Raw genomic sequence first — 27754 nt, 5'->3', positions numbered from 1 at the left:
ATTTCATGAAAGAATTTGTGTTCCTATATATAGGTGACTACGTGTATCTATTTAGTATAAAATTTGCCTAAATAGTGGGACTGAACTTTAAAGACTTTGCTTAATTAAATTGATTATGCTATTTAATTATTAGGAATAGATTAGACATGTCACTGAACCTTGAATCTTCTATTTAATTAGTTTATAAATAATTGGAAAATTTATACATACATGAAGTACTTGGACTAAATATATTTTTTAAGAAACTCACTATGTCAAATTATAAGTACCTGTAACTGATTAATTGAAGAGGTGGATCTATATATATATGAAATCTATTAGGTTGATCTGTGATATATATATATATATATATATATTTGTTTGTGCAATTATACAATTGCATAAGGAAGTTTAGATGAATGTTAAATTGAATATGCTTGGTGACTAAGATTACTGGGACGAAAATTCATAGCCAGAATTGGTATTATTTGTACTTCCAGTTGCATGCCTCATTATTAGTTACAGTACTGGATGAATAAGTGATAGTTAAGGTTTATGGGTATGAGTATGATGATAAAATTTCATATTATATTATTATATCACAATTCATCATAATTAATAATTAATGGATGAGTTTGGATTAGTCGGAGGGGTAGTCAAGGACTGACCCTATGATGACTTTTTGGGTATGGTCAGGGACCTACCTAATTGGGAGTGCACTACCCTTTTGTTATGGCCATGGGTCTAATGAGCCCTTATTGTGTGGACGTGATCAGGGATCATCTGGGGAGTAGACGTACAATCCAGCCACACGTGTGTTTTTGGTAGTCAGGGACTATACGATTCACACCATTTTATTGGACGGGAGCCTGGGGCTCATGTGAGATATGCCGATTTATAAAAAAAAATAAAAGATGGTTATTTATTAAGTTTATAACTAACTGGGTTATACACATTTGAATAATGAACTTAATTGAGTTGCTTATATATACAGGAATATAAGGTAAGGTTAATTTGCTGAACGATGATTGTGTTTAGCATTTATTGCTGAGCTTGTGAGCTCACCCCATTATCACATTTCAGGTACACGTTGAGTAGGAACGTGATGGGATTACATGATGGGAACGGATTTTAGCTCGTTGCGCATTGATTTATTTTAGCTCGGTTTTTCCTTTATTCTGATTATTGTAATAAAGTTAATGTTTTATGAAATTTTATTGAGTTGATTCAGTGGTCATAGATGTTTTGTTTTACTAGAGGGAATTGCACCTCTATTTATGGATTTGTATAAAATTTGTCAGACTCACATGTTTGTTAAGTTGAATGACGGGATTCATTGTAGTTCTATTATGGAGGATGTATGTTGAGAATTGATGGAAGTTATACCTTAGATTTTTTTTATGCAGGACAAGTAGTTCTTGTATTAAAATTTGGGGTGTGACAGTTTGGTATCAGAGCCTAGGTTAAGAATTACCTGGCTAAGAGAAGTGATAGTAAGAATAGGAGCATATACTTATACGAATTATTGTTCTCTTACCATGCTCCAGTTTAAGTATAAATTACTTGTGAGACTTATCATTGACATTCTTTACTGGAAATAGGATGTCAGGAGCTGGAAGAGGCAGAGGACGACCTGCTAGAGGTAGAGGTCAGGGAGGTGCTGGTCGTGGTGGTGTTGACCATGACAATGTTCAGTTGGAGGATGCACCTCATGTGCCAAATCCTATGATTGGATTTATCAGAGATATTCGCAAATTAGGGGCTGTTGAATTTACTAGAGCTACCGATCCACTTGATGCTGAGAAGTGGATTGAAGATATGGAAAAGTATTTTGAGATGATGGACTGCACTGAGGTGCAGAAAAGGAAGATTGGTGCATTTCTTTTATCTGGTGAGGCGCGCCAGTGGTGGCAGTCAGAGACCAAGATGGTTGTGGACATTACAACTATGACCTGGGATGATTTTAAAACTCGGTTCAATGACAAATACTTTCCACAATCAGTGAAGGAGAAGAAGGCAGCAGAGTTCACGCAGCTGGAACAGAATAATGAGATGTCAGTTAGTGAGTACGAGAGGAAGTTTACAGAGCTATCCCGATTCGCTCCTCACATTGTTGCGAATGAGTTACACAAGGTTAGAAAGTTTGAGCGAGGATTGGTCTCTTATGTGAAGAAGTTTGTGGTGGGTCATCGTTTTGACACTTATGCTAGAGTGGTGGAATGTGCTATGGCAGTAGAGGAGAATAATAACATTGCCTTTCAGAAACAGAAGGAGCGTAGGGCAGAACAGAAAGGTAAGGGGGCTAGCAACACTCAACAGAATCAGAGTAGCTCTCAACAGAATCAGAGGGGTCAGCAGCAGCAGACTCAGAGAAACTGGCAGGGTCAATCTTGGCAGAGAGGTAGACAAGATTGGCGAGCAGGGAAACGGCAGAGAGTTGGTGAAGGTGAGCAATCCACAACTTTAGTACCAGCCACACCTCATGATGCACAGCCATATCAGTTCAGCGGGCATTGCTACAATTGTCGTGAGCAAGGACATTTGGCTCGTAATTGTCCCAAGCCTCACAAGAATAACCAGCAGAAAGGTCAGGCACCACAGCAACAAGGGGGTGCAAGGGTTTATGCAGTTGTTCCAGATGGGAGACAGGATCGTGCACCACCAGCAGTGGAAGGTACACTTACTATTTATGGCAGTATAGCTAGAGTACTATTTGATTCAGGTTCTTCATTTTCTTTTATTGCACTATCATTTGTGAATACACTGGGATTAGAACCTGGACATATAAGTAATGCCTTATCTATTACAACTCCACTCGGGAGCGCGACGACACTTGATAGAATATGTCGTGCTTGCCCTGTTACAATTGGGGAGTTGGAGTATCCTATTGATTTAATAGTATTACGTATGAGAGAATTTGATGCTATACTGGGTATGGATTGATTGGCTAGATATCATGCTCAGTTGGACTGCCATGAGAGGATTATTGTATTCTCAGTTCCGGGACAGTTTCCTTCTCGATATAAGTGTGGGGAGTTTGAGGGCACCATGACTATGGGATTTCTGGCCCACATCGAGGTGGTTGAGCAATGCGTGACTATAGAGCAGTTGCCTACAGTGTCAGAGTATGCAGATATGTTTCGGGATATTCCGGGTTTGCCTCCTAGGAGGGCAGTGGATTTCTGCATCGACCTCACTCCTGGTATTTCACCTATCTCTAGGGTACCCTACAGAATGGCGCCAGTTGAATTGAGTGAGTTGAAGAAGCAGACTCAAGAGTTGCAAGATCAGGGGTTTATTCGACCTAGCACATCACCGTGGGGAGCACCTGTTCTTTTTGTCAAGAAGAAGGATGGGTCACTCCGCTTATGTGTTGACTACCGTGCACTGAATAAGGTCACTATTAAGAACAAGTACCCATTGCCACGCATCGATGATTTGTTTGATCAACTCAGAGGGGCGCAGTTGTTCTCTAAGATTGACTTGAGGACTGGGTACCATCAGCTGAGGATTAGGGATGAGGATATTCCTAAGACTGCCTTTAGGACTCGTTATGGCCTCTATGAGTTTTTAGTCATGCCTTTTGGGCTGACTAACGCTCCGGCAGCTTTTATGGATTTGATGAACCGAGTGTTTCGACCTTACTTGGATCAGTTTGTTGTGGTATTTGTTGATGACATTCTGATATATTCCAAGACTAAGGAGGAACATGAGAGACACTTGAGCATTACACTTCAGACTTTGCGTGAGCATCAGCTCTATGCTAAGTTTGAGAAGTGTGACTTTTGGCAAGAGCAGATTCAGTTTTTGGGGCACGTGATCTCTAAGGATGGAGTTTCAGCAGATTCTGCCAAGGTGGAGGCTGTGATGAGTTGGAAACGGCCTACTACTGTCACTGAGATTCGTAGCTTCTTAGGACTGGCAGGATACTACAGGCGTTTCATTGAAGGTTTCTCCAAGATTGCTGCACCATTGACCCATTTGACTCGGAAGGATGTGAAGTTTGTTTGGGATCACCGCTGTGAGCAGGCATTTGAGGAGTTGAAAACGAGATTGACTTCGGCACCAGTTCTTACCATTCCTGTTAGTGGTGAGAGATTTGTGATTTACACAGATGCATCACATCAGGGTCTTGGCTGTGTTTTGATGCAAGATGACAAGGTGGTAGCGTATGCCTCTAGGCAGCTTAAGCCACATGAGCAGAATTACCCTACACATGATCTGGAATTGGCAGCAGTGGTTCTTGCATTGAAGGTGTGGAGGCATTACTTGTATGGCGAGGAATTTGAGTTATTCTCTGATCACAAGAGCCTCAAATACCTCTACACTCAGAAGGAGTTGAATATGAGGCAACGGAGGTGGATGGAGAAGATGAAGGATTTTGATATGACCCTTCAGTATCATCCTGGAAAGGCTAATGTGGTAGCGGATGCCTTGAGTCGAAAACCGAGAGGATTAGTTGCCTTTATGATGATTCAGGAGTGGATGATGTTAGAGGCATTGGCAGAGTTTTCTATAATGCCGAGTTCTCAGAGTACAGGGGCTTTTCTTTGTAGTTTGACTGTACAACCTACTTTGATCAGCCGGATCATTCATTCTCAGACTCAGGATGACAGGTTACAGACCAAAGCAGTTGAGGCTGTTAATGATGAAGATAATGTTGACTGGACGTATGGAGCTGATGGTGGTATGAGATTTCGAGGTAGGCTATGTGTTCCAGACTTAGCAGACCTCAAGAGAGAGATTTTAGAGGAGGCACATCACTCTAGGTACACAGTGCACCCAGGTGGCACTAAGATGTATCATGATCTTAAGAGGCAGTTCTGGTGGGAAGGCATGAAACGTGATGTGGCAGAGTTTGTATCTAGATGTCTCACTTGTCAGCGAGTGAAAGCTGAGCACCAGAGACCAGCAGGACTATTACAGCCTTTGCCTGTGCCTGAGTGGAAATGGGAGCATGTGACGATGGATTTTGTAGTGGGGTTACCGAGGTCGATACATAACCATGATACAGTATGGGTGATAGTGGACCGATTGACTAAATCAGCTCATTTTCTACCCATTCGAGCTACTGATACTGTAAAGGAATTGTGTAAGATCTACATTATAGACATAGTTAAGCTTCATGGAGTGCCAGTGTCTATTGTCTCAGATCGTGATCCTCGTTTTTCATCTCGATTTTGGAGTAGTTTCCAAGCAGCTTTTGGTACTCCTTTAAGTTTGAGTACTGTTTTTCATCCTCAGACCGATGGCCAGTCCGAGAGGGTCATTCAGGTGTTGGAGGATATGCTTCGTGCTTGTGTGCTAGATTTTCGGGGCAGTTGGGAGGATCACATTCCATTGGTTGAGTTCGCTTATAATAATAGCTATCAGGCTAGTATCGGCATGGCACCATATGAGGCACTTTATGGTAGACCTTGTCGTTCACCTGTATGTTGGGCTGAGGTTGGTGATGGTAGTCTTTTGGGGCCAGAGTTGGTGCAAGAGACTACGGAGAAGGTTGCCATCATTCGAGATCGACTTCGCACAGCTCAGAGTCGACAAAAGAATTATGCAGATCGACGCCGTCGTGCTTTGGAGTTTAGTGTGGGTGACTTGGTGTTCTTGAAAGTATCACCAATGAAGGGGGTTACGAGATTTGGCAAGAAGAAAGGGAAGTTAGCTCCTCGATTCATTGGACCTTCTGAGATCACAGAAAGGATTGGGGAGGTAGCTTATAGATTAGCTTTACCACCCAGACTATCTACTGTTCATGATGTTTTCCATGTCTCCATGTTGAGGAGGTGCTTGAGGGATGAAACTCAGGCCATTGACTGCACAGAGGTCCAGATTCGTCCTAATGCAACCTATGTTGAGATGCCTGTTCGCATTGTTGACAGTATGGTGAAACAGTTGAGGCGGGCAGAGATACCTTTGGTGAAGGTGCAGTGGAATCATCAGGACGAGAGAGAGGCTACTTGGGAGATAGAGTCAGAAATGAAGGAAAAGTACCCACAACTCTTCGAATAAGGTATGCAAATTTCGAGGACGAAATTTCTTTTTAGGTGGGTAGAATGTAAAACCCTAAAATTTCGTACATTATTTTTTTTATTATTTAGTATTTAGTATTTTAACGTGATAGTTGAGATAATAGAGTTTTTTTTTTAAAATTTAAAACTTTAAATAAGAGTCCTAGGTTATCTCGAATACAGTTATATTTATCCTTTATATTTTACATCGTATCAGTACGAGGATATTATTTTTCATAAAAAAAAAAAAAAGAAGAAAGAAATTACCGAGAGAGAAAGAGAGGAAGCGGGTTACTGATTTTTCGTTGGCAATCTGCAGTAGCCGGAAAAAGAGACGGTGACCAAAGGATCGGCTAGAGAGAAAGGTTTAACGATATTTAACAGGCAAGTTAATCTTGCTTTATATTTTTATATATGTTTATGACTTAATTTATAAAATTTCTTAGAGAATTATTCTAAGACTGTTCTAGCGTATTTTAGTCAATTATTTGATGGAAATCTATGATTGTTTGATATATGAACCTGTTTAGTAGATTAATATGTGGTTGTTACTCGCTGTTTGGTATTTAATAAATTGTAATACGGAGTTGTAGGTGTAATGGTGTTGGATCTAATTATAAATACATATGGGTTCCAGTATACATGTTACCACATGCACTCTATTGGGTACTTGATATATTCATTGCCTATAATTCTAGATTTTTCTGATTGAATGAAAGTTAGTTAATAAATATGCTTATGTGGGGACATATACAGGATTATGAACTTATTAATAGCATGAACCAATTGTGATTGGATTTTTGGGGAAGTAAATGAAATAAAAATTTGTATGCTGACTAGTAAATATATAGGTACTTATGTTGGATTTCATGAAAGAATTTGTGTTCCTATATATAGGTGACTACGTGTATCTATTTAGTATAAAATTTGCCTAAATAGTGGGACTGAACTTTAAAGACTTTGCTTAATTAAATTGATTATGCTATTTAATTATTAGGAATAGATTAGACATGTCACTGAACCTTGAATCTTCTATTTAATTAGTTTATAAATAATTGGAAAATTTATACATACATGAAGTACTTGGACTAAATATATTTTTTAAGAAACTCACTATGTCAAATTATAAGTACCTGTAACTGATTAATTGAAGAGGTGGATCTATATATATATGAAATCTATTAGGTTGATCTGTGATATATATATATATATATATATATATATATATATATATTTGTTTGTGCAGTTATACAATTGCATAAGGAAGTTTAGATGAATGTTAAATTGAATATGCTTGGTGACTAAGATTACTGGGACGAAAATTCATAGCCAGAATTGGTATTATTTGTACTTCCAGTTGCATGCCTCATTATTAGTTACAGTACTGGATGAATAAGTGATAGTTAAGGTTTATGGGTATGAGTATGATGATAAAATTTCATATTATATTATTATATCACAATTCACCATAATTAATAATTAATGGATGAGTTTGGATTAGTCGGAGGGGTAGTCAGGGACTGACCCTATGATGACTTTTTGGGTATGGTCAGGGACCTACCTAATTGGGAGTGCACTACCCTTTTGTTATGGCCATGGGTCTAATAAGCCCTTATTGTGTGGACGTGATCAGGGATCATCTGGGGAGTAGACGTACAATCCAGCCACACGTGTGTTTTTGGTAGTCAGGGACTATACGATTCACACCATTTTATTGGACGGGAGCCCGGGGCTCATGTGAGATATGCCGATTTATAAAAAAAAATAAAAGATGGTTATTTATTAAGTTTATAACTAACTGGGTTATACACATTTGAATAATGAACTTAATTGAGTTGCTTATATATACAGGAATATAAGGTAAGGTTAATTTGCTGAACGATGATTGTGTTTAGCATTTATTGCTGAGCTTGTGAGCTCACCCCATTATCACATTTCAGGTACACGTTGAGTAGGAACGTGATGGGATTACATGATGGGAACGGATTTTAGCTCGTTGCGCATTGATTTATTTTAGCTCGGTTTTTCCTTTATTCTGATTATTGTAATAAAGTTAATGTTTTATGAAACTTTATTGAGTTGATTCAGTGGTCATAAATGTTTTGTTTTACTATAGGGAATTGCACCTCTATTTATGGATTTGTATAAAATTTGTCAGACTCTCATGTTTGTTAAGTTGAATGACGGGATTCATTGTAGTTCTATTATGGAGGATGTATGTTGAGAATTAATGGAAGTTATACCTTAAATTTTTTTTTATGCAGGACAAGTAGTTCTTGTATTAAAATTTGGGGTGTGACAGTACCAATGGCTGAAATCGAGTACAAACAACTGCAATGTTAGCAGTTGAGTTGAGTACTGAACTTGAATCTGACTACTGGTGCTCAACACACCTTTGGGTACAGATGCTAAAAAAGAATTACTGATAATCATCTCACTGTTTCGATGCAATCTAATAAGAAAAGAAAATTTAAATTGCCAATAAAAAATACTTCCATCACAATTTGAACTTTACAACTTGACATGATATTCGATCTGATTTTACAGGATCTAGTATCTTTACAGAAATAATATTTATTTTTTAGCAGTGGTATAGAAAATAATTTTCCTTTTTTTTTCTTTTTTATCCTGGTAAATAACTCCACAATTCTCTTGCCAGACTTGAACCCTTTACTTCCACACACACATATATATATACACACACACAGTTACACACACACTTGATTTAGTACAAAAACTTGGATATCCGGGAAAGTATGTACCAATGCAATGCATTCGTATAGAATCATCATAGTATTAAACAACACGTATCAATTGATTGATAGATCAGATATATATATCTATATATATATATATATATGGAGAGAGAGAGCATGCCTGAGTTTGTCCAGCAAGAACCATCGCAACCCCAAGTATGGAACTATCCTGAACAATTTCATCAAGACCCTCGTCGCCCCACTTACATTCAACTTCCGGAAAAAATTTTCGAGCGATCTCAACAGCACCTCTAGCTGATTCCTACAAACATATGTATGCATAAACAATAAAACCCATTACCTAAAATTTCAATTTTTTCTTTGCCCCCTGTTTGTTTACCAAGAAAATGAAAGAAAAGTACCTCGGTTCGGCTCCAAATTGATTTGAGAACAAGGAGGTCAGAGATCTCAGCTAATCTGGGAATGTATTGGGTCCTAACAAAAGTGCCAGCGCCAAGAATGGCGATCTGAGGTGGCTTCGTCATCTCCTACTAATTGAATGTGTTGGTGATTAATTTGCAGTGTATGCAAAACCAATATATATATATATGTATATATATATATAGGTGCCTAATCATTTGTTTTGTGATAAATAAATAAGGTGCTAATGAAGGGAACAATTTAAAAGCTGAAAATGTATGTTGATTTCAAGAACAGATTGAAAAAGTGAGTGTGGGGCGTCAGTTTAAATTTCTGAAGTGAAGGCAAATAAATACCGAATAGGCAATTACTTAGGACTTTCTAATTTCATGTCCAGTTTGTCACTACATAAAGTCTGTTTTTTTCTTTTCTCAAAAACACAAAACATATAAAAATAATAATAATAATAAATAAATAAAATAAAATTATTGTTTAAAAATTATACAGTAAAAGAAATGTTCAATGGATAAGGTAAAGAGGAAACCTCAATGAATATAAGATTTTGATTGATAAATGAATAAATATATATATTAGACAAATTTTGGACCTAATCTATATATATATATATATATATATAGTGTGCGTGTGTGTGGGGTAATGTAATTTGTAGATTTTAGTTTATATATATATATATATAGTGTGCGTGTGTGTGTGTGTGTGTGGGGTAATGTAATTTGTAGATTTTAGTTTATATATATATATATATATAGTGTGCGTGTGTGTGTGGGGTAATGTAATTTGTAGATTTTAGTTTACTTTGAGGCTTATTTCTTATGTGATTCTTGTAAGTTAGCATTTTTTTTTTCTCACTGAGTCCTAATGTGTTTCATTTAGAAGAAATTAGAATATGGGGTCGGTTTGACTAATGTTTTTTTTTTTAGTGTACTATATCGAAACAAAAATAAGAAACATATTTAATAATATTTGTTGTAATTTGAATATTGCCAAAGCACTTTTAAAACTAAGGCCAAAATCGGTATTATCAAAATAATGCTTTTATTTGTTTTCGTACTGTAGCAAAGCACTGTTCAAAAAATAAAAATAAAAAATTCTAAAATAACATTTTTAACTAGCCATTCAAATTTTCAAACTTGCAACACTTTTTAACAAATATGCTTTTCATGTTTTTTGTTGTTAAAATCTTATAACAAATTTACATTACCAAACAAGTTTCGAAATAGTGTTGAACACACTCTAAAGTAAAAATATTATTTCTACTTTGGGTCAAAATGAAGCCTTCAATTAAGGATACATTAGAGTTTGGAAAATTTTGAATTTTATATTTTGAACAAGGATGGAGGATTTGGTTATAAGTTGAATTAATGCTAGAATTAGGTTATAATTGGCAAAAGCATTAATATGGGCAATTCTTTATCTTATTTATTGTTAGGGGTTGCTAGCCAAAAACACCCATATGATGCCATGTATATAGTGTGTATAGCCTCTTTTGACCTTTTGAAAAATTCATAATATTCAATTTTTGAATAAATAAATATCTGAGTGCTGAAAAGACTAAAGTGTTCATCTATAATTTAATAAAAATAATTAAATAAATATGAAATGACTAAAGTGTCCTTCGTTTTTTATTCTTCTTATATATATGGGAATTATTGAAAGACAAAAAGGGTATTTTTGAAATTTTATATCTTAAAATGTCATATGTAATGTACATGACTAAATTTATAACTAAACAGTCATCTCGAGTCATTTTTTGATCATTTTTTTTAAATTTAACGCACTTATATACCAACAAAAAAATAAAAATAAAAAAAAAAATTAAAAAAAAAGTTGGAGGTGATATTTGCCCAAAATTTAAACATTAGGGGCATTTTTCGCACTTTGCCTTTATTTTTACTTTGATGTATTAGATTGTTATGAAATTAAAAGTTAGGATATGGTGTTGGATAGGCAACACTACAATTTAGAAGGCTTTTTCTTTTCTTTTCTTTTCTTTTCTTTCCTGTTAAAATGTGGCAAAATAAAAGCATAAAGATGAAACATTTTTGGATTTACAAATTCTTTTCAATCCATCCCCATTGGGTTAGACTTTTAGAATATTTGTGGTGTTCAATTTGAAATTTGCAAGTTGTTAGATACCAAAATAGTGGACACCTAAAGTCCAAGTCCAGAGAGCCGGTCTTGTGGACTGTTAGGGGTCTTTGTTAGGTTAGGCTAAATTGTAATAGAGCTACCAACTTCAGCTTTAGAAAATTGTACTCAATTTTAGTTTGGCATGAATATTTTCTTTTTTATTATTATTATTTTTTTGACAACAAGGTAAACTATGGGTATGTATAAATTACTAGCAATCATTTAAACCTAAGTGTATTTTTTTTTTTTTTTTTAAAAATAAAATGAAAACTCTTCCGATCACCGACTTTTTGAACTTATAACAGTAAAGTAAATCTCAGATATGTGTAATTACGAGCAAATCACACATATCATTAAATCCCGAGTAATTTTTTTTTTTTATGTTTATTGGTTACTTTGGTTAAAATTTTTATTTTAATTTCCGAGAGAAAAAGAAAAATAAAAGGAAAAGCCTTCTAAATTGTAACCACGTGCGTTATGTCTTCTCCAATCAATTTTTAAGATATTTCATCCTCCCCCTTGTGCATACAAATATTATCTATATTTTGTTTGTTATCATTCATCCCCAATTTAGTAGTTACTTCAAAACATGGATTATTCCTACATCTAAACGTGCGTGTATATGGATATATTACACATCATATTCATTATATATACTCTACTCTTCATATATTCTTGATAATAAACATAACCTTATTTTTTATTTTTTATTTTTTCAAATGGGAAAGCAAATTCATTAATTGATTAAATGACTAAGGCCCACTAGATATTACATCCATAAGTCAACTAGGCCCAATGTAGGTCAGTGGATTTGTGACAATGGGCCCATTTTTCTCATTACATGAGCAACCCTATTGCATTGTCTTAAAGCCCAATGTAAACTAAAGCCTCTGTAATCACATAAAATCAAATGTTCCACATCCTTCAAAATAGTCGATGGACAATGGATCAACTAGCTAGATAATTCAAAGGGTTGGCTCAGTGGTAAAATTATTTGGGCTTTGGACTCTTTTTATCACCAGGTCTAAAGTTTGATTCTCACTAGGAGCTTTTACGATTACTTGGGGCCACACTTCCGCTGTCATACTCAGCGACTTATCCAGTCCGGAGTTTCCTAATCCAATCCAATTATATTAAATATTTTGTTAGTTAATTTAGCCAAATCCAAGAGCAATAAAATATCAGCCTTCTTGTAATCCAATATTAGTCTAGCCCAATTACATAAAACTTTTATATACTTTATTTTTAAGACCAACCCAATAACAACCTCTTGTAATAAAATATTTGCCCAATATAATTACATAAAGTATTTTTTCTGCCACCAAACGCAATTAAGAATGATTTTTCAAGAAAAAAAATTTGAAAGTAATTTTAGTTTATGCCAAACACGCCCACACACACACACACGCATATATATATATATATAGAGAGAGAGAGAGAGAGAGAGAGAGCGAGAGAACCTTGTTGCTTAGGCCCAACTCTTTGAACCGAAGAGTTGGGCCGAAGCAATGCATAGCCATTTGGTCGGTCCCCAATACGGATGCATGAACTTCGGCTCAATTTTTTGGTCTACCACATGCATCTTACAAATCTCAACACACTTGGACTTAACACGATATGTGGCTCTCGCACATGCATTCATTAGATATATGTGCTTCGGCCCAAGTCTTCAGTTTTTAAACCTAAAAATCATTATTCATGTTTTAATAGGTCATCTATTCTCGTTCATGATTTTTCTTTTGTCAAAGCAATATGTAGGGAAACAAAGTCTATAATTCAAACGGCCGATATTTCTAAGATTCAAATAAGAAATCATTAGTTTAGTTATAGTAAATAATATCAATGATTACTTTATAAATAACATTAATTTATCATCTCAATGATTGTCGTCAATGATTGGTTATAGCAAATAGAGAATATTACTTTGTAAATAATATTAGTTTATCATAAAGTAAGAGTTGAAAAATAAGTTACACAGATAATTTTACATTAAAAAAATACTTCTGATGGAAAGTCTTTTACATCGAAGCAAATGGAATCATATACGCTTTTTGTTTTTTTTTTTTTGTTTTTTTTTTTTCTTTTCTTGAACCCCCCAATGTGAAAACTACACCAGAGTTATCCAACTAGTACTTACCAAAAGAAAAAATGTGATGAAAATACGTGTTGGATTTATTTGAGACAATCATTGACGGGGTTGGCCCGCGTGGGCTTGTGTCCCCATTTATCACTCTCATTTAAGTATTCACGGTTTCTTCCAAACGTGTCTACACAATTAGGGAATTGTTCATTCACACATATAAATTTGAGTTAACTTCACTTATATCCCCTGAGGTATGTCTTAACTTCAAGGAGATCCCCCCACGTTTGTAAAAGTTCAGTCAGACTCCTTGTCAGACATTGTTAACTGACAAAAAAAAATAAGTGAATGAAATGACTAAATTGCCCTTTTGTTGTTTTCCTCTATACACTTAACCAAACCAAAGTTTTTATAACTTTAACCCAATTTTGTTTTTTCTTGTGAACAAAACACCTTATAATCACAGTGGCCAAACACTTGGATCCACTTTACTTCGTTAACCCAAACATAGGTTTTGGAAATTCATTTTGTCGACTAACCCTAGATAGAGAGGTAGAGAGAAGAGATAACAGAGAGATATAACCCTAGGTTCGTATGTGAAGACATCGATTTTAATTGATACGTACACGGAATACGCTTGATAAAACAACATATCTGCAAATAGTTGAAGGTTCGAAGGGGAAACATTTGTTTGATTTGAAGCTATTGAGAAAATATCGCGATTTGGAGGTATGAATTTTGTCTTTCTAAAAATTGATTTTGGTTTTAGTTGATAAGGATTTCGGGTTTGGAAAAATGGGTTTCTTTTTTAGTGTTTCCTTGTTCGGTTGTTTTGGTTTGGGGGTTTAGGGTTTGTTAAATTTATATCTGTAATTTAGGATCTTGATTTTGGGGTTTAGGGTTAGTTTTTGAGTTTCTTTGTTAGGTTTGTTGAATTGTTTGATTGTCTGTAAATTTAGGATCTTGATTTTTTTCCAATTTGTCTGTAAATTGTTCGATTTGGGGGTTTTATTTGATAATGCATGAATTTGTTTAATTTATGTTAAAATGTTTGTAATTTGAAAATGCATGAATTTGTTCAATTTGTCTGTAATTTCTTTGTTTCAATTGGCCAGTGCCTTATTTATGCCATTTTTGTTTATATTTCTTATTATTTGAATTATTGACAATGATGGGAGATATTTATAATAATTTTCACGTGCACTACAAGTCAAAATGTAGAACTGTTTATCATGTAGACCCTGATAAATATGGTTTGTATGATTTCCTGAATGACATAAGTAGAGCTGTTCTTGAGGATTATCCTGGGGGTTTGGGGTTTACCTATACTATATACTGTGATGTTCCTGGTTCCTATTCTAAGATGTTGGTTGAGAATGAAGCTGATTTGTTAGACATGTTATACTTAAATAGTGAAAGAATTAACATTAATGTGTATGTTGAGATAGAAGAAGTTGAACCCTTAAATATATCAACTGATATGGATGACCCTTATGAGGATATGGATTATGGAGTGGATGCTGAAAATAGTGAGGGACTGAGTGAAGAATATGATGAGGAAGTGGGTGATGAAAATAATGAGGAAGAGGATAGTGATGTGGAGAAAGATGATGTGTATGATTTTAGGAAAGAGAATCAAGATTGGATGGCAGAAGGTGATACTGATTGTGTTGAAACTGACATTGATAGCTCATATGATGAGTATGTAGGGTTTCAATACAATGTTGAAGACTACAATATGGACTGTGAGGATGGCCTGTCAGATTATGAGTCAAATGATGAAGCACATTCTGATTCAAGTGTAGAGATTGGTGTGAAATATCCAAAGAGAAATAAATCAAAGAGTAAGGATTGGGATAAAATTTTCAAAGGGAAGGGATATGTAAAGGTGAAAGGACAACCTATAAAACTATAACAATATTTGTTGTTTCAAAATGTGAAACATTTCAGACAGGTGTTGACAGATTATACAATCCAAGAAAGGTTTCAAATTAGAAAGACCAAAAATGAGAGTTTAAGGGTAACTTGTGTTTGCAAAGCCAAAGGTTGTCCATGGAGGATCCATGCCTCCCAACTGCCTTGTAAGACTTACTGATAAAAACATACAATGATATTCATTCTTATGTGAGGGGTGATAAAAATTCATTAGCCAATTCTACATGGATTGCAAAGAAGTTTTTTAAGAAACTCAAACAAAACCCACAAATGACAGTTGAAAGTTTGAGAACTTCATTGCATGAAAAATATGGCATTAGGGCAAAGAAACAACAATGCTATAGGGCAAAAAGAAAGGCATTGGATGTGATTGAGGGTAACCATGGGAAGTCATACAGTTTGCTGCCCTCCTATAGGAATGAAATTAGGAGGACAAACCCTGGCAGTTTGGTCATATTTGATTATTATTATGCTAAATTCAATGGAGTCAATAGATTCAGAAAGATTTTCATTACTTTTGATGCTTTGAGGTTTGAGTTTATAAAAGGCTGTAGGCCATTCATTGGGTTAGATGGTTGTTTTTTAAAGGGCCCACATGGTGGAGTGCTTTTGTCAGCTATGGCCTTGGATGGCAATAATGGTTTATTCCCTGATAAGTATACAAAACCTATTATTTCATGCATCAAAATAAGGTTTTAATTAAACTTTTATAGTATTTAAATTTTCTTATATGTTTGTTTTGTGTTTTGTAGGTATTAATGCATGAATGAGAAGAAAATCAACAAAAAAAAATGGAAAATAAGTGAAAGAGAGAAAGAAGAAAAGAAAAGAAAAAGAAAAAGTCAAACTTTATTGTGTATATGTGGGTGCACGTGAAGAGGAGGAATGGAGAGAGAGAAAGAGGAGAAATGAAGAAAGAGAAAGAGGAAAATAAAAGAAAGAAAGAAGAATGAAGTCAGCAAGGGTAGGTAGGAAGAAAAGGAAATGGTCAATGAAATGAGAGCAGCAGAGAGGTGGCGTGAGGAGATGAAGAAGCAGTTTGAGCCATCATCACAGCCTACAAGTGGATGTCTTACTTTGGCTATAAAAGGCACACTTCGGAGGCAAATAGGAGAGGGAAGTTAGAGATAGAGTTGGATAGAGTTAGAGAATTATAGTTTATTTCTTTATGTAATTTTCTTTAAAGTTTGTTTAATTTAATGCAAGTTATGCCCACAAGTTTCATTCTCATTTAATTTCTAATTCGAGTGTTTAATGTTTTATAGTTGTAATTCCATTTCCATAGTTCGTGACAAATCTGAAAATTAATATTTTTAAATCTTTTGTTCGAAAATAGAAACTCACCTTGAATGCGTGGTTCAACCCTACTTGCCATTAGACATTTTTAGTTAAATGGTTGTAGGTATTTTATATGTTGATATGGAGTGTATTTGACAACGATAAATCCATAAATACATGCCTATCAAATGGCACCATTGCCGCTTCAAATTTGAGTTTCTAGTTTTGAACCAACCTTTCTTCTATCCTTTATCTATTTTCTATTTCTATTTGATAATTTTTGTCATTTTATTTTTTGTTTGATCCCACACTGTTTAAAAAAAAAAAAAAAATTTCCAGTATCGATTACAAAATAGTGTACCAGTTTTACTACTTTAATTTGAAAAAAAATAAATAAATAAATAAATAATAAATAAATAAAACTATGTTTCTTTCTATTCTCTATACTAACAGTGTTTGTTCCTTTATTTTTAAAAAAAAAATATATATATCAATCACAAAAAAAAAAGGGTTAACTTTAGTTACACCCTCTGAGGTATGTCCTAACTTCAAGGAGACCCCCCCACGTTTGCAAAATTTCAGTCTGACCCCCTACTTTTTCTAATACACATTAGTCTCCCCCCTCAGTCAACGGTCAAAGTTGGTCAAAGATACTTTTTCCCGACGTCAGTAAAAAATGAGCTTTTAATGCCCAAATTGCCCCTAAACGATTCTGTTTGTTTACAAACATTAACGGTTATGTTTGGCTTCAGGTTATAAAGCAATTAAAATGCCTAGATTGCCCACAAAGTCCATGTTAATGCCCAGATTGCCCCTCAACTCCAACGGTCATGTTTGGCTTCTATAAATAGGAGATAGGCACAATGTTTTTTTTGCACTTCCTCTCTTATATTCTCCTATGTAAAGTGCCTCTCTTCCTCTCTTATATTCTCCTATGTAAAGTGATGTCTCAATCAAGCGTAAATAGTCGTGAAGGTAGAGGCAGAGGCTATATACAGTATAAAAACAAGATTTGTCGCTGTGGGGATTTTGCTATTGTGAAGGTTACAGAGAATGACAAATATCGCAACAAAGGAAAGCTGTATTATACTTGTGAAAATGAAACATGTAGTTTTTAGGAATGGTGTGACCTTATAGATGGTTCTGTTAGTACTGCTGAGGAGTATTCACCTGCAAATCAACTTTTGCTTGAGGTTGTTGCTAAATTAAGGTTGCAGAGACAAGCTATAGGTTCAAGGTTACAAGTTGTTGAAACAACTATTTTGTATTTGAAGATAGTTGTATTTGTTTACTTCTTGTTATCTGTTTTTGCTATTTATTTGAAATAAAATTATGCAATGAATATTGACCTATATTGAGTACATTTACCATTGAAACATCATCAATCTATTATCATTGCACATGCATATACAACCACAAATCAAGCATCATCTATTACATAACCATTGTCAACAACAAACTTACAAACATAACCATTGTCAACCACAACTTACAAGTTTCAAACAAAGTAGATCATAAAAAAATCCTCACTGTTGTGTGGTGAATAAAACCCAAAGGAGCCTCCAACTGCTAGTTACCCTCTCTAAAACCAGCTCACTGTTGTGTTTCTTTCCTTAGTACTGCTGCTTTTGCTACTCTCTCTGTAAATGAATATTATGATTAGAATACTAATGCAACAATAAATTAATATGTATAAGGATAAATATTAGGTAATTTATTGCTTACCCATGGTGGAGGATTAACACCAATACCACTCTCACTTGGTTGTCTTTCACCTCTGATGCCACTCTTGTTTGGCTGTCTTCTAACTCTGCTACCACTCACATTTTGTTGAGAACCACCACCAATGCCACTCACAGTTGGTTGAGAAGCTCCTCTTGCACGTACATTTCTTCCACCTCTTGCACTTACATTTCTTCCACCTCTCCTAACAGTTTGGGACTGGAAAATATTTAAACAAAAAAAATTAGCTAAGTACAGTATTGGGTAATCATAGAATTGAAAATTTGTTATAGTGAACATAAGTAAGTACCTATACCTGTTGTGTAATACCAGAAGTTCCTGCTCCTTCTGATCCTTGAGTTTGAGACCTTATGTTTTCCTAAATTAACAATTAGAAGGTATATAAATCAGTAATAAAAGAAATTTATCAAAACATAGCAAGTTTAAAATTGACTGAAACACTCACTGCTGCTGTTTGAGCTCTTCCTCTTGCACTTGCAGCCCTCCCTCTTGCTGCTGCAACTCTTTCTCTTGCTGTTTGAGCTCTCTGGCAAGTCCTCCTATTATGACCAGTTTGTAGGCAATACTTGCATGTTACAACTGATGATCTCTTAGGTACTACACTTGCACTTGCAGGGGCAGGTTCACCTTGTTCCTTTCTTCTATTTTTTCTTGGTCTACCAGGTAATCTTCTTGGTTTAGGAGGGTATAAGTCAATTGATGGAATTTTTGGCCACATCTTCTCATCCATCAAAGGATGAATCATCCCACTGTGGGCAAGTAGATATATGTCCTTGCTGTAACAATGATCACAAAAATGCTCAAGGTCCTGCCTATTCCATTAAATAGCACCAGCTGCATGCCTGCAAGGTATCCCTGATATCTACCATGCTCTACATGAGCAACTCCTCAAGTTTAAATTAACCACACTTACTCCCACCACTTCATGAACTTCAAACTCCTCCCTCCAAGCAGGACCAACTCTACACCCTTTTGATTCTTGAATGGATTTGTTTAATTTTTTCAAGGCATTTGGTGTCAAATTTCCCTTCCAAGCTAAAGCTTTCTGATACATTTTCTGGATTCTCATCATTAATTTAATCCTAATCCACTCAAGCATATTCAAGATTGGCTTAGACCTATAATGACCAACCTAGTTGTTGAAGGATTTAGTCAAATTGTTTGTGCTATAGTCACTCTTTGATGTCTTACCATACCCCACCCTAGACCATATTTCCAAAGGCCTTTCCATTAGCCAATCATGAGCTTCTATTGAAATCTCATTCATGTGATTCATTGCATCATTAAATTCAAGTTCATTGCATGATCTTGCAGCTTTCTAGGAAAAAAATTTCAACAACAACCAGGATTGTCCTTCCTAAAACTGTTAAACAAGTGCCTATAACAAATCATATGGCTTACCTCAGGAAATAAGTTAGAAATTGCAACCTCAATACCCTAAAATGCAAAATAAAATAAATTAAAAGTAATTATGAACAATTTAATAATGAACTATGTAATAATGAACAGTTAAAAAAAAAAAATTATACCTTTTGCATATCAAACATAATTGTCCAATGTCTGGCATGTGCATCTGCACCAAGAATATCCTTCAAATTATCTAAGAAAAAAGTCCATGTCTCATTCCCTTCACTTTTTACCACAGCATAGGCAATGGAGAATAGACCATTATTGCCATCCAAGGCCACAGCTGACAAAAGCACTCCACCATGTGGGCCCTTTAAAAAATAGCCATCTATAAATGGCCTGCAGCCTTTTATAAACCCAGACCTCAAAGCATCAAAAGCAATGAAAATCCTTCTGAATCTATTCACTCCATTGAATTCAGCATCATAATAATCAAGTGTGACCAAACTGCCAGGGTTTGTCCTCCTAATTTCATTCCTATAGGAGGGCAGCAAACTGTATGACTTCCCATGGTTACCCTCAAACACATTCAATGCCTTTCTTTTTGCCCTATAACATTGTTGTTTCTTTGCCCTAATGCCATATTTTTCATGCAGTGCAGTTCTCAAACTTTCAACTGTCATTTGTGGGTTTTGTTTAAGTTTCTTTAAAAACTTTTTGCAATCCATGTAGAATTGGCTAATGGATTTTTATCACCCCTCACACAAGAATGATTGTCATTGTATGTTCTTATCATGTAAGTCTTACAAGGCAGTGGGGAGGCATAGATCCTCCATGGACAACCTTTGGCTTTATAAACATAAGTTACCCTTGAACTCTCATTTTTGGTCTTTCTAATTTGAAACCCTTCTTGGATTGTATAATTTGTCAACACCTCTCTAAAATGTTTCACATTTTGAAACAATAAATATTGTTCTAGTTTTATAGGTTGTCCTTTAACCTTTACATATTCCTTCCCTTTAATATTTTTATCCCAATCCTTGCTTTTTGATCTATTTATCTTTGGATATTTCACACCAATCTCTACACTTGAATCAGAATGTGCTTCATCATTTAACTCATAATTTGACAGGCCATCCTCACAATCCACATTGTAGTCTTCATCATTGTCTTGAAACCTTACATACTCACCATCTGAGATATCACTGTCAGTTTCAACACAATTAATATCATCTTCTGCCATCCAATCTTGATTCTCTTTCCTAAAATCATAAACATCATCTTTCTCCACGTCACTATCATCTTCCTCATTGTTTTCATCACCCACTTCCTCATCACTATCATTTTCTTCTCCCTCACTATTTTCAGCATCCACTCCATAATCCATATCCTCATAAGGGTCATCCATATCAGTTGATATATTTAAGGGTTCAACTTCTTCTATCTCAGCATACACATTAATGTTAATTCTTTCACTATTTAAGTATAACATGTCCAACAAATCAGTTTCATTCTCAACCAACATCTTAGAATAAGAACCAGGAACATCACAATATATAGAATAAGTAAGCCCCAAACCTCCAAGATAATCCTCAAGAACAGCTCTACTTATGTCTTCTAGGAAATCATACAAACCATACTTATCAGGGTTTACATGATTAATAGTTCTACATTTTGACTTATAGTGCACGTGAAAATTATGATAAATATCTCCCATCACTGTCAATAATTCAAATAACAAGAAATATAAAAATAAATGGCATAAATAAGGCACTGGCCAATTGAAACAAAGAAATTACAGACAAATTGAACAAATTCATGCATTTTCAAATTACAGACATTTTAACATAAATTAAACAAATTCATGCATTTTCAAATTAAACCCCCTAATCGAACAATTTACAGACAAATTGAAAAAAAATCAAGATCCTAAATTTACAGACAATCGAATAATTCAACAAATTCAACAAACCCAACAAAAAAACTCAAAAACTAACTATAAACCCCCAAATCAAGATCCTAAATTACAGATATAAATTTAACAAACCCTAAACCCCCAAACCAAAACAACCGAACAAAGAAACAGTAAAAAAGAAACCCATTTTTTCAAACCCGAAACCCCCTATCATCTAAAACCAAAATCAATTTTTAGAAAGACAAAATCCATACCTCTAAATCGCGATTTTTTCTCAACAGCTTCAAATCAAACAAATGTTTCCCCTTCGAACCTTCAACTATCCGCAGATATGTTGTTTGATCAAGCGTATTCGGTGTACGTATCATCCAAAATCGATGTCTTCAGATACGAACCTAAGGTTATATCTCTCTGTTATCTCTTCTCTCTACCTCTCTTATCTAGGGTTAGTCGACAAAATGAATTTCCAAAACCTAAGTTTGGGTTAACGAAGTAAAGTGGATTGAAGTGTTTGGCCACTGTAATTATAAGGTGTTTGGTTCACAAGATAAAGCAAAATTGGGTTAAAGTTATACAAAACTTTGGTTTGGTTAAGTGTAAAGAGGAAAACGACCAAAGGGCAATTTAGTCATTTCATTCACTTATTATTTTTTGTCAGCCGACAATGTCTAACAAATGTGAATCAACAAATCAAATATCAAACAAATGTGAATCAGATTTCATAAATTTGGATGTATCTAAAACAATTGATAAATATATATAAGAATTACACATTAAACCATGAAAGATAAAAGTAAAAAATTACAGTATTAGCATATTAGGGGTTTCAGCAAAGTAGTTTGAGAAAAAGAAAAAGAAAGAGAGCGAAGAAGTTTAAGGGAGAGAAAGAGAGCGGGAGAGTTAAATTATGTTTTAATTTGCATCCTTTTAGATTGACTTGGTAAGCATTCAAAGTTTTTAATTTTTATTATTTTCTATTTTAGGGACACTTGTTACGTTACTTTTGCGTCATATCAGAAGTAAACACGTACTTCCTATTCACCGGTGAGTAAGCAAGTATTGTCTCCCAAATATTAGCCTAAATAAATTATTCTCTTTTCCATAAATAAACATATTCTATATATTTTTTATATTTACTTGTAAATATAATTAAAAATATATATATATAGAACCTTGCTGCTTAGGCCCAACTCTTTCAACTGAAGGGTTGGGCCGAAGCAATGGATAGCCATTTGGACCCCAATACGGATGCGTGTGTTTCAGCTCAATTTTTTGGTCTACCACATGCATCCTACAATCTCAACACGAATTGTAGTTCTCGCACATGCATTCATTAGATATATGTGCTTCGGCCAAACTCTTCAGTTTTTAAACCTAAAAATCATTATTCGTGTTTTAACTGGTTATCTATTCTTGTTCATGATTTTTCTTTTGTCAAAGCAATATGTAGGGAAACAAAGTATATAATTCAAACTGCCAAATATTTCTAAGATTCAAATAAGAAATCATTAGTTTACTTGTAGTAAATAATATCAATGATTACTTTATAAATAACATTAATTTATTATATCAATGATTGGTTATAATGTACAGAGAATATTAGTTTATCATAATGTAAGAGGTGAAAAAAAAGTTACATAAATAATTTTACATTAAAAAAAAAAAAAAAAAAAAAAACCTTCTTAAGCAAATGGAACGCATATGATATGCATCATATACACTTTTTCTTTTTCTTTTTCTTTTTTTCTTTTTCCTCTTGACCCCATTGTGAAAGCTACACCATAGTTATCCAAACAGTACTTACCAAAAGAAAAATGTGATGAAAATAGGTGTTGGATTTATTTGAAATAATAATAAAAAATTATAGAAAAGTAATTCAAACTTCAGAACACTATTTTAACTTTTTCCCCTGGTTGGCCCACGCGGGCTTGTGTCCATTTATCACATTTTCTTTTTAAGAACTCACGGTTTCTTCTAAACGTGTGTATACAGTACACAATTAGGGAACTGTTTATCCACACATATATAAGTCTTAAATTTTTTCTTTTCGATTCACAGTACGGAGATACTGAAGGCCTAATTTGGATTACCAATCAAGTCTCAAAAAATAATAATTTTGATTTATATGTAATACTACTCTTAATCTTAACAGTGTTCATTTTACAATTCTAACTCCATTCATGTTCCGAAGTTTTTAGTTAATTTTAGTCATTTTTTTATAGTTCAGAAATCCATATTTAAACTAAAAGGTATTTTAAAGAACATTCTGTTACCAGACTTATTTCATGCTTCTGTCTCTTTTAAATTAACACGTTTTAAAGGAGAAAAAAAAGTAATTTACGCATCATCATATTCACCAATTAAAAAAAAATCGTACAACTACAAAACCATTAGCAAGACAAAAATTCCTTCAAACAAAAATCATATACAGTGTAGTATATAAGCTGGTCAAAGATAGAAAATTTTGGTTGGTAATCGTACTGTCTTATTATAAACTACTTAATTTAATAAGAAATTTTGATAGAAATATGTTGCGAAATTAAACAAAAAAATACAAAAAAAATAAATTAAATACACACATATAATAAGAATTTTACTCGATTCATCTAAGATTCAGAATTACATCTAAAGAGTTGCATAAATTTTACTATAATAATTAAAAAATAACCACGAATACAAAAAGTTCAAAAATAATACTTAAATTTATGGAATTGGATCTTAAAGTATAATATCTATCAGGTTTCGCATTATCCATCAAAATCTTTATACAAATCATTTAAATTTTTTCGTTTTTTTTTTTTTTTTTTTCATATTCTAATAAAATAATGAGAAGGACTCAAAAATGAACACACTATAGTGTTCAACGTTTTATCAATTAGGCATTCAGCAAAACCCGTCCAAATCATTTAAATGGTTAAATTCATGTCTTGATTTTTGTGCCTGATCAGAATAAAAAACTAGTTCTCCCAAACTAATTGACATCGACAAGATCGAGTAGGTTCATTGGATTTTTCAACCATCCTAGTGATCCGCTAGGTGGTATGGGTTATATTTGCATGATGATATCTGTCTATATATGTATGGGTTATATTTATATCTGTCAGTGTCATTATTTGTCTTGATAGTTGTGCCTGATCAGAATAAAAAACTAGCTCTCCCAAACTAATTGATATCGACAAGATCGAGTAGGTTCATTGGAATTTTCAACCATCCTAGTGATCTGCTAGGTGGTATGGGTTATATTTGCATGATGATATCCGTCTATATATGTATGGGTTACTTGTGGCCAAATTTTGGCCCATGATGTCGATACACTCGAGTTTACCTGGGGAGGGCTACCGAAGCAGATTTGGGTAGGTGTATTTTTTTTTTTATCATTATAATTTTTGTTTTAATTAAATTTATTTGTTATTTTAATATTATTATATATTAATAAAATAATAATATTTAAGTAATTTGTCTATCTAAACGAAGCGGGGTGGGGTAGGATAGAGCGACCTCTCCCGCCCCTCATCAAACTCACGTGAATTTTTATTATGTCAAATCATTATCGTCCAAATATGCTAAATAGTCTCCCAAAATTGTAAAAAATAAAACGGGACGGGATCAATAATCGCAAGAACGGATCAAATTCTCATCCCTAAGGTTTACTGGACCACAACCAATCAACAAATTTGTAATGTGTGTGTGTATAATATATGTATCCATCGAACAGGTCCACCTAGTGTAAGAAAATAATAAGATAACATGCATAACTTTGGCTTCCCTAGGGTTGGTGTTTAAAAGATAATGTGTACACGTGGGGCTATTAGTTTGGTTGGTGAGATATTTGATTTTGATATATTTAATTAGCTTGTCCTCTGTCATAATAATCAATTATATATATACTGTATATAATAAGAAATGTGTGTCAAAAACGTGAAATGACTACCTCATTGACGCTTGTCAAGTAACATGTCGCGAGGGACAAAAGTGGCTACAAATCGTAACATGTCGCGAGGGACAAAAGTAAGTGGCTACAAATCGTATCAGACATTAATCTCAATTCAATAAATTTCCAACAAATTAAAATTTTATGAATCGGTCAGCGGATATGAGTGATGGAATGACAGATTAGATCTAAAATGCGAATTTAAAATTTTTTTAAATAATTCAATATTATTTATTTTTTAACAAAAATTTAATAAATAAAATTTTAATTTATCAATATTTATTTATATATTTAAATAATCATTAACTAATACATTATATATATATATATATATATATATATATATATATACCTGAAGGATCAGATCAAATCGAATTTTAACAACCTAATTCGTAATCTGATTCGTAAGTTACAGATTCAATTTTTTTTTAATTCGTTATCGATCCGTGGGTGTAACAATCCGACTCGATTCGATCGGCACGAATCGGATCGAATTCGTAGATTCACAAATTATTTGGCCACTCCTACTGTCTACAGTATCACACGTGCGTATACAATTGTATTATTTATGATAATTCACCTGTTTTACACTTGTGCACACACGTGTGAGACTTGTGGCATCTATTATTTCAACAAACTTGTGGATTTAAAAATGAAATAATTTCATACAACTCCCACTACTTTTAAATTTTGATCATAAATTTTTAATCAGTTTCAAAAAATTCTTTACACTTTATAAAGTAATCAAATTGTTCAAATATTCACGGTCGACCCTTTAACTCGGCTGTAAAATGATAAATCTAATCTTATTATTTAACGTTAAATTTAAAATAGTGAGAGTTTTATGGAATTAGTCAAAAAAAAACACAAAAAAAACAAAAACAAAAAAACAAAAAAGTGTGAAAGGCATGCCCAAATAAAAATGGGCTAGCTGGAAATAATGTGGTCCCTACTCCCTAGGTTGGTCCCCCAGCAAGGGTTTAATGTAGTATTTCAAAATGTGCCAAAAGGATGGTGTCCTTTTCCATAACACTAGACCAGTGGATCACGAGGGAGAGTACAGATTATGGGACCCACCATGTGCTTAAGAAATATATTGTCTTTACATACCTCTCTACGCAGAACATGGTCCTACACTCAGTTTTTTTTTTTTTTTTTTTTTTTGTTTTTTGCACCAATTATCCTACACTCTTTATTTTATCATAAACAACCAATTCAAATGATTGTTCCGAGGTAAGATATTTTAGGGTCCATGAGGTTACTGTACTTTTACTCATAGTAACCTAAAATAGGCAATTTTTAAAGGACAAATTTCTAAAAACTCTTAAAACTATAATAAAATCTTAATCAGTTTTAAAAACCCCTAATAATAGTATAATAATATTACAATGCTGTCATTTTATTTCAATTCTGTCAAGTGACTATTAAAGACATGTGAATTGACTAAATTATCGTTACTATATTCCCTTTTTAACCAAAAAAAGTATATTTTTGAAATTATCATTTTACTACAAAATCAAGAAAAGATTAAAAATAATATCCTCCACCCAAAGTGTAGCACCCGATCACTCCTCCGCGAAGGCTTTCTCCACCCTCCGGTCAACGTCGTGCAGGAATACATGCGTCATACCCGATCGCTTCTTGTTCCTCGCCATCCCCGGCGCCGAGTAAATTGATCGCCACCATCCTCCCCGGTGCCGCCGCAAAGTACCCTTTCGGCGCGTCGATCATGATCAAGTCCCACTCTTGTCGTACACCTCGCTGGGCAGCCCGGTCAGCGCTAACTTGCATCGGTCGTTCCCTTTTATGTACGACTTCGCTGGCGAGCACTCTGGCTCCGACTTGTACGATCGGAGCAGATTGTCGGCCTCGTCGAGCCTGGTCCTGTACTTGATGGCGTGGTCTTTTAGGTACGGGGCTTTTTGGGTCACCGTCTCGAACCATTTCAGGTCTTCTTTGAGGAAGAGAGTGGTCCCATCGGGGTTGAGTGAGACCCACATAGGGAGTTCAGGCCGAGCCTGAAGACGAGGAAGTTGCAGGGAGAGAGAGATCGGAGGACGTCGTAGGTGACGGAGATCTTACCGAGGGATTGTTGCGGGACGTCGTGGGAGGTCCGACATCAACCTGTCCCTCCCCGGGGACGCCTTCAATGTCATGTCCGCGCCAAGACTGCCTTTGATCTCGCCTGCCCTGCCGTCGTCGATCTCCTCCGCCAACGTCCTCGCCGTCGCTGCCCGGGAGCTCGTCACCATGATGTCCTATCATCACCAT

At 34.6% G+C, this 27754-nt stretch overlaps 1 protein-coding gene and 1 pseudogene across 1 annotated transcript; one reads left to right on the top strand and one right to left on the bottom strand.

Moving 5' to 3' along the window:
- The first annotated feature begins 1581 nt into the window (after positions 1–1581).
- LOC132270138 (uncharacterized) lies at positions 1582–2922 on the top strand. Its single transcript, XM_059771342.1, has one exon. It carries the CDS (start codon positions 1582–1584, stop codon positions 2920–2922), a length of 1341 nt encoding a protein of 446 aa, XP_059627325.1.
- A 23931-nt stretch (positions 2923–26853) lies between these two features.
- On the bottom strand, positions 26854–27754 carry LOC132270137 (arabinogalactan O-methyltransferase 1-like; annotated as a pseudogene).

This window comes from Cornus florida, unplaced genomic scaffold, assembly GCF_030987335.1.
Source record: "Cornus florida cultivar Cherokee Brave unplaced genomic scaffold, ASM3098733v1 CherokeeBrave_3.0.0_Hap2_Chr08, whole genome shotgun sequence".
Classification (NCBI taxonomy): domain Eukaryota; kingdom Viridiplantae; phylum Streptophyta; class Magnoliopsida; order Cornales; family Cornaceae; genus Cornus; species Cornus florida.
This window is presented reverse-complemented; position numbering and strand designations above follow the sequence as displayed.